At 41.0% G+C, this 13,724-nt stretch overlaps 2 protein-coding genes across 2 annotated transcripts in view; one reads left to right on the top strand and one right to left on the bottom strand.

The window, feature by feature from the left end:
- Positions 1–3,122, top strand: part of LOC102502640 (beta-defensin 109-like) — a 25,784-nt gene extending 22,662 nt beyond the window's left edge. The window contains exon 2 of the mRNA XM_006163645.1: positions 2,826–3,122. Within this exon, the coding sequence (XP_006163707.1) occupies positions 2,826–3,031 (206 nt within the window). The 3' untranslated portion in view covers positions 3,032–3,122. The remainder of the gene's footprint in view (positions 1–2,825) is intronic.
- DZANK1 (double zinc ribbon and ankyrin repeat domains 1) overlaps positions 1–13,724 on the bottom strand; it is a 191,113-nt gene that overhangs the window by 91,449 nt on the left and 85,940 nt on the right. Inside the window, exons 17-18 of the mRNA XM_006163646.3 lie at positions 10,850–10,946; positions 9,432–9,529 (exon numbers count right to left, since the gene is read on the bottom strand). Of these exons, the coding sequence (XP_006163708.1) occupies positions 9,432–9,529; positions 10,850–10,946 (195 nt within the window). The remainder of the gene's footprint in view (positions 1–9,431; positions 9,530–10,849; positions 10,947–13,724) is intronic.

The following is a 13,724-nucleotide window of genomic DNA, read 5'->3' as shown; positions in this document are numbered from 1 at the left end:
ATCTTGTTAATCTTTTCAAAGAACCAGCTTTTGCTTTCATTTATTTTCTGTATAGTTCGTTTATTTTCTATTTCATTTATTTCTGCTCGAACCTTTATTATTTCTTTTCGCCTGGCATTTTGGGGGTTTGTTTGTTGTTCTTCTTCCAATTCTCTGAGGCATGATGATAAGTTATCTATTTGCTATCTTTCCATCCTTTTCTTATGCGCACTAATTACTATGAATTTCCCTCTTATGACTGCTTTTGCTGTGTCCCATAGATTCTGGACACTTGTGTACTCATTATCATTTGTTTCCATAAATTTTTTAATTTCAGCCTTAATTTCTTCAGTAGTGAAGAAGTCATTCAGAAGTAGGTTTTTCAGTTTCCATGTGTTCGTGTACTTTTGGGGTTGTTTCTTGAAATTAATCTTGAGTTTAATTCCATCATGGTCAGAGAAGATGCTGGATACACAGGGTTGACCACAATTCGAGTCCCAGACCCGGTGGCTTAAAATTCATGCTGGGAGCATGTGTGTGCATGCCCAAAATCCCAAGAGGAGAATAGAGGAGAAGGGATTGCAATGGCTATTCTCCCAGGGGGAAGGAGGTTAATTTCTTACTTTCTCTCTCCCTGTCTCTCTGTCTCTCCAGCAGGCACACACACCCTATAGCAAAAATCTCTCTTAAAAAAAAAAGTACCTTACCATTCTTAGCTGGTGATGGCTTCAGTAGGCAAATATAAATAAAAGTAATGTGATATTTTTAAAAGTATGTTACTAGGGACCAGCGGATGGCATCAGGTTACATTGCCGAACTTCCACATAGTCGACCATAGTTCGAGTCCTGGACCCAGTGGTCATGCCAGGTGCATGTGCATGTGTGCCCAAGATCCTGAGAGAATAATGGAAGAAAATGGATTGTAGTATGGCCATCCCCCCTCGGTAGGTGACTTCTCACTTTCTGTCTCTCTGGCTCTTTCTGTCTCTATGGTGAGCACATGTGCCCTATAGCAAAAAAAAAAAAAAATCTCTCTCTGAAAAAAAAAATTATGTTACTGGGCCAGCAGGTGGCATGGTTAAAGCAGCTAGATACCACATAGCCAACTGTGTGGCCAGGTCAGGCACATGTGCATGCATACCCCAAATCCTGAGAGAATAGGGGAGAAGGGATTGTGGAATGCCATATTGCCTCTCCTGGGGGGGTGGTGGTGGTAATTTCTCACTTTCCCTCTCTATCTCTTGGTTTCTCTCCAGCAAGCATACATGTCTTATGGGGGAGAACTTATTTTTAAAAAAGGATGAAGTTCTGTCATTTGAGGAAACATAGATGAGCCAGGAGAAAATTATGCTAAGTGAAATAAGTGAGGCACTGAGTTACAAATACTATTGTTCTCTCTCATTACTGGAAACTAAAATATTTGATCAAATAAAAGTCAAATGTGAAGTGGGGGATACCAGAAGCTGGGAAGGGAAGGGGAGTGGAGGAATAAGGAGAACTAGGTTAATAGATCCAAGAGTGCAAATAGATAAGTATAATAAGTTCTAGAGTACTATATCACAGTATAGTAACTATAGTTGTTGACAATAGAACGTATATTTCAAAATATCTATGTCTTAGTTCTTTACTGCATTGCTAACAGAAATATCTGAGATTAGATGAATCTATAAAAGTAGAAATTTAATGATTCGTAATTCAGGTGTCTGGAAAGTCCAAAAGCATCACAAAACAGAAGGCAAAATGGAACATGGTCTGTATCCATATGCCTTCTTCCTGCTGTTCTGATATTATTCTCTCTGCTTATAAACCTTCCAGAACTCATCACAGTCTCCACTCGAATAACATTATCAAACCAAAACCTCTCCCTGGGACATTATGAAGGAATTAAATTTTCACTGAATACCTTTACAATAAAGTCACATCCTGACACATAAATTTCTGCTAGACGTCCAATCCCTACTCACCAGAAAACAAATTCCAAAATATGAAACTTTTATGAACAAACCATTTTCTAAGCCATACAAACTGAAATGTTCACAACACAAAGTTTTCGTAAATGTTTATGATGATGGATATTTTTATTTCCCTGATTTGATTATTACACATTATATACACATATTTATAAACCAGGCTGTATCTCATAAATACGCATAACTATTATATGTCAATAAAATAAAAAGGGCTGGTGAATAGGCACTCAATAAATATTTTTTGAAAATTCAAATAAAGGAGTAAAGTAATAAACAAGTTTGTGTATTTAAGACATACATATTGGGAACCAGCAGATGGCATAATGGTTATGTTGCTGGACTCCCACATAATTGACCATGGTTCCAGTCCCAGATCCAGCCGCTTAAAACTCACGCTGGGTGCCAAGTGCGTGAGTGACCAAAATCCCAAGAGGAGAATGGAGGAAAGGGGACTGAGGTGTGGCCATCCTCCCACGGGGGTGGGGGGTTGATTTCTCACTTTCTGTCTCTGTCTCTCTAATGAGTGCACACAGTCTATAGCAAACATCCCTCTAACAACAACAAAAAAGACATACATATTGTCTGTCCTTTTGTTTCACTTTGATATTTACCAAATTTCCTTTTGAAGCCTAAATTAAGCATTCCAAGAATTTATTTTAAAAGAGAGGAAGAGGTTTGGTAACATCTGAGCTCTTGGGTAAAAAGAAGAGAGTAAACACGGGTCAAAATGAAGAAGCAGTTGAATAGATCCCTTTGTTAAGCTTCTTTTTCTACATAAAATTGTCCATACCAAGATTCTTCCATTATCACACTTAAGTATATGCTTTTATATTCCATTTATGAGTTAACTTTCCCACTGGTTCTCTTATTCTGCAGTGAGAAGTGGCATGGGTGCTGCTGAAAACCATTGTCTCAATCTGTCTGGCATTTGCAGAAGAGACATCTGCAAATTAACAGAAGATACAATTGGTGCCTGCCGAAGAAGGTGGAAATGCTGTAGACTATGGTGGATCCTTATCCCAGTTCCAACACCTCTTGTCTATTCAGATTATCAAGAACCCCTTAAACCAAGGATTAAATAAAACTAAGAAAAGCATCAAAAGGAAAGCTCTTCGCATCTAAGAATAATATAATACACATATTGAACTCCTTGGTCTTTATACTTAGCTTGTATTTTCCATTGTCAATAAAAATAAATATTGGTTTCACAACTATCCAGAAGCGATTTCTTTGTGATTTACTTGCAGATACAAACAGTATCTTTTAAAATGAGGAAGTCCTTTTTTTTAATGAGTTTTTCAAATTAAGCTAAGAAGACCAAAGAAGATTAACAAAAATGTGCGTAGATGAAGATAAAATTATACAAAACATAATTAGATGCATGGAGAGAACAAAAAAAAAGGCAAAATATAGAGGAATTCTAGAAAATATCAGAGTATGGAAAGAGATGTAGATAAGAACAGGGGAGAAAAGAAAATTGGAGTATGACCAAGAGGAAACAACTTGGGCTAATACATAAAGATTACAATTATATGACAGATCACTAGAAAGAGATGATAATTTTTTTAAAAAAGGAAAGATTTAATATAAAAGTAGTTTCTCTAATCAACAGGAAATATGTATTATGTACTCTAAAATTTAACCATCAACTAAGAGATGTTTATGAACAATATTTATATGAACAAACATGACCAGTTAAAGACTCTCAATATTTTATTCCCCTAGAAAATTCATTTTCCTTTATAGAATGGAAGCATAGAGTTACTTCTTTCAATTAATCTTTTTTTTTTTTTGAGAGATTTTCACTATTGGGCGTGTGCGCTCGCCAGACAGACAGAGAGAGACATAGAGACAGAAAGCGAGAAAACACCCCCCGGGGGGATGGTCACGCCTCAATCCCTTCTCCTCCATTCTCCTCTTGGGATCTTAGGCACACGCGCACATGCGCCCGGCGTGAGTTTTAAGCCACTGGGTCCAGGACGCAAACCGCGGTCGACTACATGGGAGTCCAGCGACATAGCCATTACACTAACTGCTGGTTCCCTCAATTAATCTTTTTGATATTTCAAAATTTCCAATTATAAATTCATTTTCTTCTCTAATGTTTAAGGTCTAATTTCCTTTTCCAAATGTCACAAGACATCAAATCTACTACAAGCTTCAAAGTAGTTCTTGGAAGGAACCTTAGCTTTCACTTGTGTACAAAATTTGTATATCTAATGAAATGTGACTTGGTAATCAATGCTTCCTTTCTTTTTTTCCTTTCTTTCTCTTTCTATAATGCTATTCTTTTTTCTTCTTTTAGAGATTTTTGCTGTAAGGTGCATGGGCTCACCAGAGAGAAACAGAAAGTGAGAAGTCACTCCCCAGGGGGATGGCCATATTGCAATCCCTTCTCCTCCATTCTCCTCTTGGGGTTTTAGGCATGCACATACATGTGCGCAGCATGAGTTTCAAGCTGCTGAGTCTTGGACTCGAACCATGGTTGACATGCCCCTACAGTGCTATTCTTATGAAATCTTTATTTTTTAAATTCTCAAAATGTGGATATTTTTCATAACGATTTGAGATAGTTTTGACTCAGTTTAGAGGAAAATTGACTTTAAATAATGGAGAATTTTTAGAGAGAGGAGATGGAACAAGACAGTAAAATAGAACTTTACAGTGATTTTCCTCCCACAGAAACACAAGTTGAACAACTATTCATGTATGAAAATACCTTCACTTGGGTGAAGGGAACTAGATGAGAGATTTCAATACCTGATTATAGAATAAGAAGAAAACCACTGAATAGGGCAGGAAGAATTGTTTGTTATCCACACTGCCCCATACCCACCCACAGGCAACACAGTATGGAGAAAAATACCATTCTACCTAAGGAAAAGACAGAGAAGGAAACATTGGACTTTCTCCTGGGACCCAATATCAGGCCCCCATGGTAAAAATCTAATGCCAGGCAGACCTGAATGGTCCTGAATCCAGGTTAATACCTTCAGACTGAGTCATTAGATTTGCCTTGGTACAAGATGGGAATCCACAGCCCAGCAACATGAACTCAAATTTCAGTCCACCTCATTATCAGTCAAATATTGTGACCTTAGGCTCAGAATAACAAGAGACAAGCGGACCTCAGCAGCAAAGGACTTGAATCCCAGCCTGGCAGACCCAGCATCAGTGCTGACAGCTAAGGATTCCATCCCAGTGCAACATCTGCCATAGTAGTTCTCAGCTTAGGGCCCCCAAGAGTGATTCACGAGCTGTAGAGACCAAACATAAGACCTGCCAAGAATTGCCACCTGGGCTTTTTATGTTTTGTTAAATTATTTAGTTCTTCCATTAGCAAGAGAGATGAGGGGAAGAAAGAGAGGGAGAGAGAAAGAGAGAGCACACCTCAGCATGGTATTAATGCTGTGATCCACCTCAACCTTAGTCAGTCCTTGATTATGGGAACCTACATGCCAGGCATACTCAGGCAGGTGCCCAGACACAAACTTGGAACCTTCCCCTGTGGGCCAGTCTTACAGAGCAGCATGTTTTACTATTGTGCCATAGTGCAGGCCCAGAACAGACTTATTGCTGAAGGACATTCCCAGACAAAGCAAAGCTGTAGACCCTGGAATACTCAATGTGTAGAGATCAGTAATCAACTACAGGATCAAGAACTATCAGGGAAACATGACATCATGAAATAGACAAAAAGGTGTCAGTAACTTACCATATAGAGATGAAGATGTACCAACACCCTAACAAATAAATCAAAAGAGCTATCTTAAGAAAGGTCAGAGGGACCAGCAGTTGACGTAATGGCTATGTCGCTGGACTCCCATGTAGTCGACCACAGTTCGAGTCCCGGAACTGGTGGCTTAAACTCATGCCGGGCATGTGTGAGTGTGTGCCCAAGATCCTGAGAGGAGAATGGAGGAGAAGGGATTGTTGCAGTGAGGCCATCCCCCCTGGCCATACAGTGGTAAGGTGGTTAAGGCAGCTGGATCTGACATGGCTGACTGTGCTAAGGCTAGGGGTAAATCATTATGTGAAGACCTGTTGCAGTGCCTCTTTCTCTTTCTGTTTCTCTCTTCACAGAAGAAATGAATGGATGAAATTTTTTAAAAAAGGATGAACTTTAAAAAAAAAAAATCTAGCAACAGGTAACAAAAAATAAAAAAACATCTGACTTGTTATTTCCTACATTCCCCAACAGTTTTCATTAACAGGTAGTATAATATTCACATATTGAACAAAAGTTTCATCTGGAAGAGACAGACGTAGAGCTCCAGGCCGAACTCCCGAGTGACTTGTTCTTTGGTCACACTTATTTCATCCAATAGCTGTTCATCCACAGAGACTTCCTTCTCCCACAGGTCCATTCAGGAGTCTGTTTTTAGGCTACAGGGTTACAAAAGATGGTCATTTCCACTGCCAAGTATTTTTACTAAGTTGCAGGCCCAACACTCAAGGTGAACACTGCCTGTCTAAGGTTGAATTCTGGCCCCAAGACAGGTGAGTGTGAGTTATTGTGTGTTTGTGTGTAGATGTGTTTGGGTGCAGGTGCTTGTGCATGGTCTTCAACAGTCAGCACACAAACATCCACAGGTAAGGTCAATCTTGCTGGCCTCTGAAACTTTGGCTTGGCAAGGACATCACACAGATATCATTTCATATTATTAAGAACAGGGATGCAAGGAGAAACCTCACAAAATCCCAGAAACCCCACACTACTTTTATTATTAATATTTCTAGGAAAACCAGATGAATCCTAAATTTACTTTGCACATTTTATACCCAAAGCTGGCCATGACAGCTCAGAAAGTGTTCCACTGACAAATGAGTGAACCTATAAAGTTAACCTCTTGTTTAGGAAACAAAGCTCTGACGTGTCATCAGAAACTTGAAGAGCTTATGTTTTATATCTTCAAAATGCCACAAACTTCATCTTGACTAATCTTTCTTTATATGCATGTAAAGGGTTTCCAGTGCTGGAGGCTAGAGGCAGTCTAGAAAGCAGGAGATACTGCCTTGTGCTTCCACCACTGGATTTCTGGGTGACTGTGGGTGGTCATGGAACCAGCACTTTCCTGCTTTTAAGGTGGAAGAAATAACCTCCCCCATCCCTATCCCTAGGAAGCCATGAGGAAGAGGACATCAGTCAAGGCTTCTGAGCCTCTCAGAGAAGGATGCCTGGTCCAGGCTGTGTCCCTCATTCCCATTCACTACCCCTAACTCTCTGATGAGTAGCTTGAAATAAAGAACTGTAATCAGTAACCCTCCACCAGGGGTTGGAGGGGTGGGAATAAATATATATATATATATATGGAATTCCATTCTTATTTAAAAATGTACTATTGGGTCGTTGGGGAAGTCATGATGCATTTTTGCATAGAAAAAACATAGAAAAATATATCATGACTGTCCCGCTGACCTAACAGAGTGCACTAAAATGTCAATTTCATGAGGTCTGAGACCTTTATGTCTTCTGTTCATATTTTGTTTCCAACATCTCAAATCATGTGTGCTCAAAAATAATCACTGAAGGTGAACAAATGCTATAGTTTCTGATATTTATTCCCCAAGTACAGGTGAGGAAATAAAGACATATAGCAATGGGTGATTCGGGACACATACAGAATAAGTGGATAGGGCTGCTCCAAAACTGTACACTGTTATACTTAGGGGACTCTCTCCTTCTTTCTTTCTTTCTTTTTTTTTTTTTTTTTTTTGAGAGGTTTTTGCTAGAAGGCACACGCACTTGCCAGACAGAGAGAGAGAGACAGAGAGACAGAAAGCGAGAAATCACCCCCCAGTCACCGGGTCCGGGATGCGAACCGCGGTCGACTATGTGGGAGTCCAGCGACATAGCCATTACGCTAACTGCTGGTCCCATCTCCTTTTTTCTTTTAATTGTCAGATGGCATATGCGCTTGCCAGAGGGAGATGGAGACAAAGAGGGAGAAAGCACTCCCCCCCCATGATGTGGTCAAACTGCAATCTCCTCTCCTTCATTTTTCCATCCTGTCAGGATTGGGGCACACATACCCAGTATATTTTTCAAGCTACCAGGGCTGGGATTCAAAGTGCAATTGGCCACGTGGGACTTAGCTCCTTTAACCATCGGGCCATAGGGCTGGCCTTGAAACTCTATTTTTTTATACTCATTGACAATATTTCAAACTTGGAGATGGGACCAGCAGTTGGCATAATGGCTATGTTGCTGGACTCCCATGTAGTCAACCATAGTTCGAGTCCCGTACCTGGTGGCTTAAACTCATGCCAGGCGTGTGGCATTTGTGCCCAAGATCCCAAGAAGAGAATGGAGGAGAAGAAATTGTGGCATTGCCATCCTCCCTGGAAGGGGGGGTGTGATTTCTTGCTTTCTGTCTCTGTCTCTCTGGCGAGTGCATGCGCCCTATAGAAAAAAACTCTCAAAAAAAAAAAAAAAACAGAAACAAAAAACTTGGAGAATGTGGAGAGTACAAAGAATAATAAGCAATAACAGTTAAAACAAGCTAGTAGTGTGGTGGTTAAGGCAACTGGATCCCATATGGGCAACTGTATGGTTTGAGCCCCAGACCCAGTGGATTAAAAAACACACCAGGCTTGTGGGCATGTGTGTCCAAAATCCTGAGAGGAGTATGGAGGAGAAGGGACTGGCATGGCCATCTCCCTGGGAGATGCTTTCTCTCCCAACTCCACCCGGTCTCTCTCCAATGAGTGCACATGCCCTATAGAAAATTAAAAGCAACATACAGACAAACAAAAAAGAGGCCCTGTCTTCTGAGGAATCAAGAACAATCCAGGCAACTGAGGAAGCCTTGAGAGCTTGGAAAAACTAAAGGTACAGGGAAGGCACTGACATCACACCTGTCTCCATCTTGAGCCTGCATGTAGGCTGTTGGGTTTGCTGTTAATCATGCCTGCTCTCTCTACTGCTGCCAATGAAGACCAACTACAGGCAGAGGGCAGAGCAGGGGAAGGGCAGAGCCTTGGCCTCCACAGCGGACACAGTTGGAAGTTATGGAGGGCAAGGAAGCAGAGGCAGCTCCATTTAGGACCAAAACACAGGGTGCCCCAAAGTTCTCCCTTGTTCCCTGCCCACATCTCTCCAGGGAAGTTTGCCCCACAACATACCCACCCATCACATACGGATTTCATGCACCCATGCCAGGCACCTGTGCTCAACTCACTAGCCCTTTTGTCAGATGACCAAGCAATCTAGGATTATCATGTATTTGAAGCAAACCAAAAACAAGAGAAAGAAAGAGAGAACTGATCCCAGAGAAAACAGAAATAACTCAGGAAACTAAAATAATTCTAATTTACAATCTTGAGATATTTTAAAAGATTCTGCTTCCAACAAATAAAAATAAGCTGTCATAAAAAGGAACATAAAATGAAAAATTACTTTTCCACATAGAAAATGTCAAAATGAAACATTAAAATGACAAGCTAAAGAATACAGCCATGAGGACCAAGGAGTACACATACGGTTAGCTGCTCCTTTTCTTGAAATTTCTTGGTCTGGAAATTCTTTGTCCTGTTGACTTTTTCAGTGGTATCTGAGGTACTCTCGCTGTAGTCACTCACTGAAATAACAGAGAGTCAAGGACCAAAATGATGTCCCCCTCCCTCTAGTCCCCACATTAAAGAGCTACCTCAAGTGCCATGTTGCTCAGGAAGTTACTAGGATAAAATGGCTTTTAGAGAAATTTCTAACTTATTAAACCTAACTTCTGGAGCCTCTTCCCTGTTCAAGAGCCAAAAGCTGGGTGAGAAGGAGAGGAAAAACAGGACCTCAGTTTTTAGGCCCAAAGGAGCGTCCTCCGGGTGAATCTCCCCAGTCCCAGTAAAGGACTGTAAAAGTCTGCCCCTGACATCAGAAAATAAAGAGAAATAACATGCCTGGAACATACTAGGGATCCTTTAAAAAGCTCAAGGGGGGCCGGTAGGTGGCATGGTGGTTAAGACCACTGGACTCCCACATGGCTGACCATGGTTCAAATTCCACTTGCTTTCTCACTTTCCCTCTCACTTTCTTGTTCTGTCCCTCTCTGGTTAAATTCAATTAAATAAATGAATAAAGTTAAATAAAATAATTCTTTAAAAACATAAACAAAAACTCGAGGGAACCAGCAGTTAGCGTAATGGCTATGTCGCTGGACTCCCACGTAGTCAACTGTGGTTCACGTCCCAGACCCGGTGGCTTAAAACTCACACCGAGCATGTGTGCGTGTGTGCCCAAGATCCCGAGAGGAGAATGGAGGAGAAGGGATTGCGGCATGGCCATCCCCCCGGGGAGGTGATTTCTCACTTTCCGTCTCTCTGTCTCTCTCTGTCTGTCTGGCGAGCGCACGCGCCCTATAGCAAAAACCTCTCCAAAAAAAAAAAAATTATATATATATATATAAACAAAAACTCAAGGAAAATTCATGTAATGAAAAACTATGCATGGATTTAAGGTTTTTTCGCATCTAATATAATCAGACTTTAATTCCACCTTTCCAAGAACTTTTTTTTCTTTTAAAAATGTTTTTAGCAATTTTTGCTATAGGACAAGTGATTCCCCAGAGAGACAGAAAGTGAGAAATCATCTCCCCAGAGGGAATGGCCACAGCTCAATCCCTTCTCTTCCATTCTCCTCTTAGGATTTTGGGCATGCACACACACATGCCCAGCATGAGTTTCAAGCCATCAGGTCCGGCATTTGAACCATGGTTAGCCACATGGGAGTCCAACACCTTAACCACCACACCACCTGTTGGTGCCTCCAAGAACTTTTTTAAATCCCCTGACAATAGTAAGATGTGTGATTGGGCTAGCACATCTTAAGCAATTTTTCTGTCGTCCTTGCCAAATCAACATGTTCCTTGTCAATTATTTTAAAATCACTGGAAGGTTCAACTCACCCAAGCTGGACCTGCTGCCGTACAGCCCATTGCTCCCCTCAGTCACATTGCTCAGAAAATGATCGCTGAAATTCACTGCCTTGTTGAGGTAAAGATTCTGCCCAATGGAAAAATTCATGCACCATGAATGAGCCTTCTTTGTCCCAAAAGAAAGAATCTCTCCCTGCTAACCTGCTCCTCCCTGTGACTGACAGTCCTGTCTATCCAGATAGTCAAGTCTGAGACCTAGACATCATTCCTGACTCCTCCCTCACATCACCAGGATGCTTTGTCCATTTTGCTTCTCAAACAGCCCTCAGTCTGGTCTCTCTTCTTCTGTCACTACAACCATGGTTCCCTCTTCTCCCACCGGACCATCACAACAGCCTCTCAACAGTTTCAGCCGGGCCACTTTCCCTGCAGCTATCTCCACCATCCTTATAACATTTTTAAGTAATTGTGTCCTTCCCAGCATCAACCCCTTCAGTGTTTTGGAATTGGGGGGCATGATGGGGAGGCTTCAGGCTACAGAATTCTATTACTAGTTCTGTCACTTACTGGTTTAGTGACCTTGGAAGGAGCAAATTGCTTAGCTTTGCTGAGCCTCAGTTTCCTCCCGAGTAGTGTGGAACTATTAGGATTTACCTCAAACAGATGTTGTGAAAGTAAAAGAAAGTGAGATAGGCATCTAAATAAAGAGATATATAGAACTGACATGGAATTCTGTGTCCACCTGGACCAATCCATAGTAGTAAATCCTGCTCTACTCTGCTCCTGTGACAAGGAACTGCCTGCTACTTCCTGAACATTAGAGCATGCAGGCTAAGAAAAAGGGTACATTAAACCTGGGGACAACCACTCCACTTCTGCCTGACAGACAATATGCTACTGTGGGCCCTTCAGTCCCCTCTAGTCAGCCAGTATCCCGATCTCAGCTGCCATGTTGGCTACTCGCAGCTCACAGTTCACCCTCCTCCAGGAAACTGCCCTGGACAGGTGAGTGCTGTCTTGCCATAGAGATTATGACCTCTCCCCTTCCTGCCTCAATTAGGGACCACTTTGTGGTGCTCCAGAGACCCCTGTGCATACTGCTAAAGGTAGACTCTACTTCTAATTCCCTGCTCCTCAGCCCTTTCCCTGCCTCACTCCCCTTCTGAAGTACCTCTCTGATCCCATTTCTGCTCTGGCTGCACAACCAAAAACAAAATATTTAGTGCTTTAGTTGGTTTCAAAGCATGCTCATATACATTAGCCCACTGGATACTCTCAGCCTCCCGCTGAGTTAGGCACATTATCTGTCCTAATTTCAACACCATTAGCACCTTGCTGGTCACATACCCAGGGCCTAAGAAATGTTAGCTTTCCTTCTGTTTTTTTTTTTTTTAATTGTAATTAATTATTTTACATTCATTTATTGAACAACATCACAGCATACAAAATGCGATTTCCCATCCAGAATACCCTGTATAGTAGCTTAATCATACATATTATCGTCAATAAATTAATTTGCCATTTCTTGTTTCTTATATATATTTTCCCCCTATTTTTCACCCTCTTCCATTTCCCACCCTCCTCTGGTATCTACCATGGTTTTCCATTCCTGCCCCCCCCCAACTTTTTATTGATTCACAAACTATCTTAATTGTGATCTAACTACTTTCAGTAGCAAGTTCTGCTGATACATATTCATGAACACGTTTGACTTTAGGCATGAAACTCTGTGAGTAGAATGAGTATACTATAAAGTAGCACCTAGCTGACACTATATAGCTTATCGTAGTCATTAAATAGGTATTTTAAATAATATTTTCTAATTTCAAGAAAGGCATTTTTAGCTTTAATAAATCAAAATCAACAAAATGTTAAGAGAACTTTGCTTAAGACTTAAAGCCAGGAAACAGGTTAGGATTCTATCCAAATAGTAGATACATGGACCTGTCCACGATTCAAGAGAAGAAAAAAATCCTTAACTCTGGAAAAAAAAGCATAGAAGATCAGTGAAGTTTTGGTCAAAAGCAAAATTCAATTTCACCAGTTCAGTCTCACGTACTTGTATCTCCTATTGCAGTCTGATCTTTCTTTAAACTGTGGAAGATTTAACTCCAGACTTGTCCCTACCATTAAGTTGGCTATTTTCCTAGGTTTGTTTGTTTATTTATTTATTTATTTATTTATTTATTTGAGAGGTTTTTGCTATAGAGCATGTGCGCTCACCAGAAAGACAGAGACAGAAAGCGAGAAATTGCCCCCCGGGGGGATGGCCATGCCACAATCCCTTCTCCTCCATTCTCCTCTCGGGATCTTGGGCATGCATGCACACGTCAGGTGTGAGTTTAAGCCACCTGGTCCAGGACTCAAACCACAGTTGACTACATGGGAGTTCAGTGACTTTGCCATTACGCCATCTGCTGGTCCCTTCTTAGTTGTTTTTGAACTCTTATTTCTGTGTGTCTGACTTTAGTTTTCCTGATAAAGCACTCCCTTCAGAACTTCTTGGAGAGTTGGACTGGTGTCAGTAAATTCTTCCATGTTTTGTTTATCAGAGAATGTCTTCTCTTCTCATATGAAGAATAATATTGCTGGGTATAGTATTCTTGGTTGAAATTGTTTTCCACTCAACACTTTGAACATATTTTCCCATTCTTTCTTTGCTTGCATAGTTTCCAATGAGAGGTCCACTGTTATCCCGCTGGGATATCCCTTGTAGGTAACTTGACATTTTTCTCTTGCCAATCTTAGTATCTTCTCTTTGTCTGTGCTTTTGGTCAATCCATCTATAATGTGTCTTGGAGAAGATCTTCTTGGGTTGAGTCTATTTGGGGTCCTCTGTATTTCTTGGGTCTGGATCTTTCTTTTTTTTTTTTTTTTTTAGAGATTTTTCACTGTAGGGCGCGTG

Source organism: Tupaia chinensis, unplaced genomic scaffold (assembly GCF_000334495.1).
Source record: "Tupaia chinensis unplaced genomic scaffold, TupChi_1.0 Scaffold142716_1, whole genome shotgun sequence".
In the NCBI taxonomy this organism is placed as follows: Eukaryota; Metazoa; Chordata; class Mammalia; order Scandentia; family Tupaiidae; genus Tupaia; species Tupaia belangeri.
The sequence above is the reverse complement of the archived record's forward strand: the minus strand, read 5'-3'. Positions and strand labels throughout refer to the sequence as shown.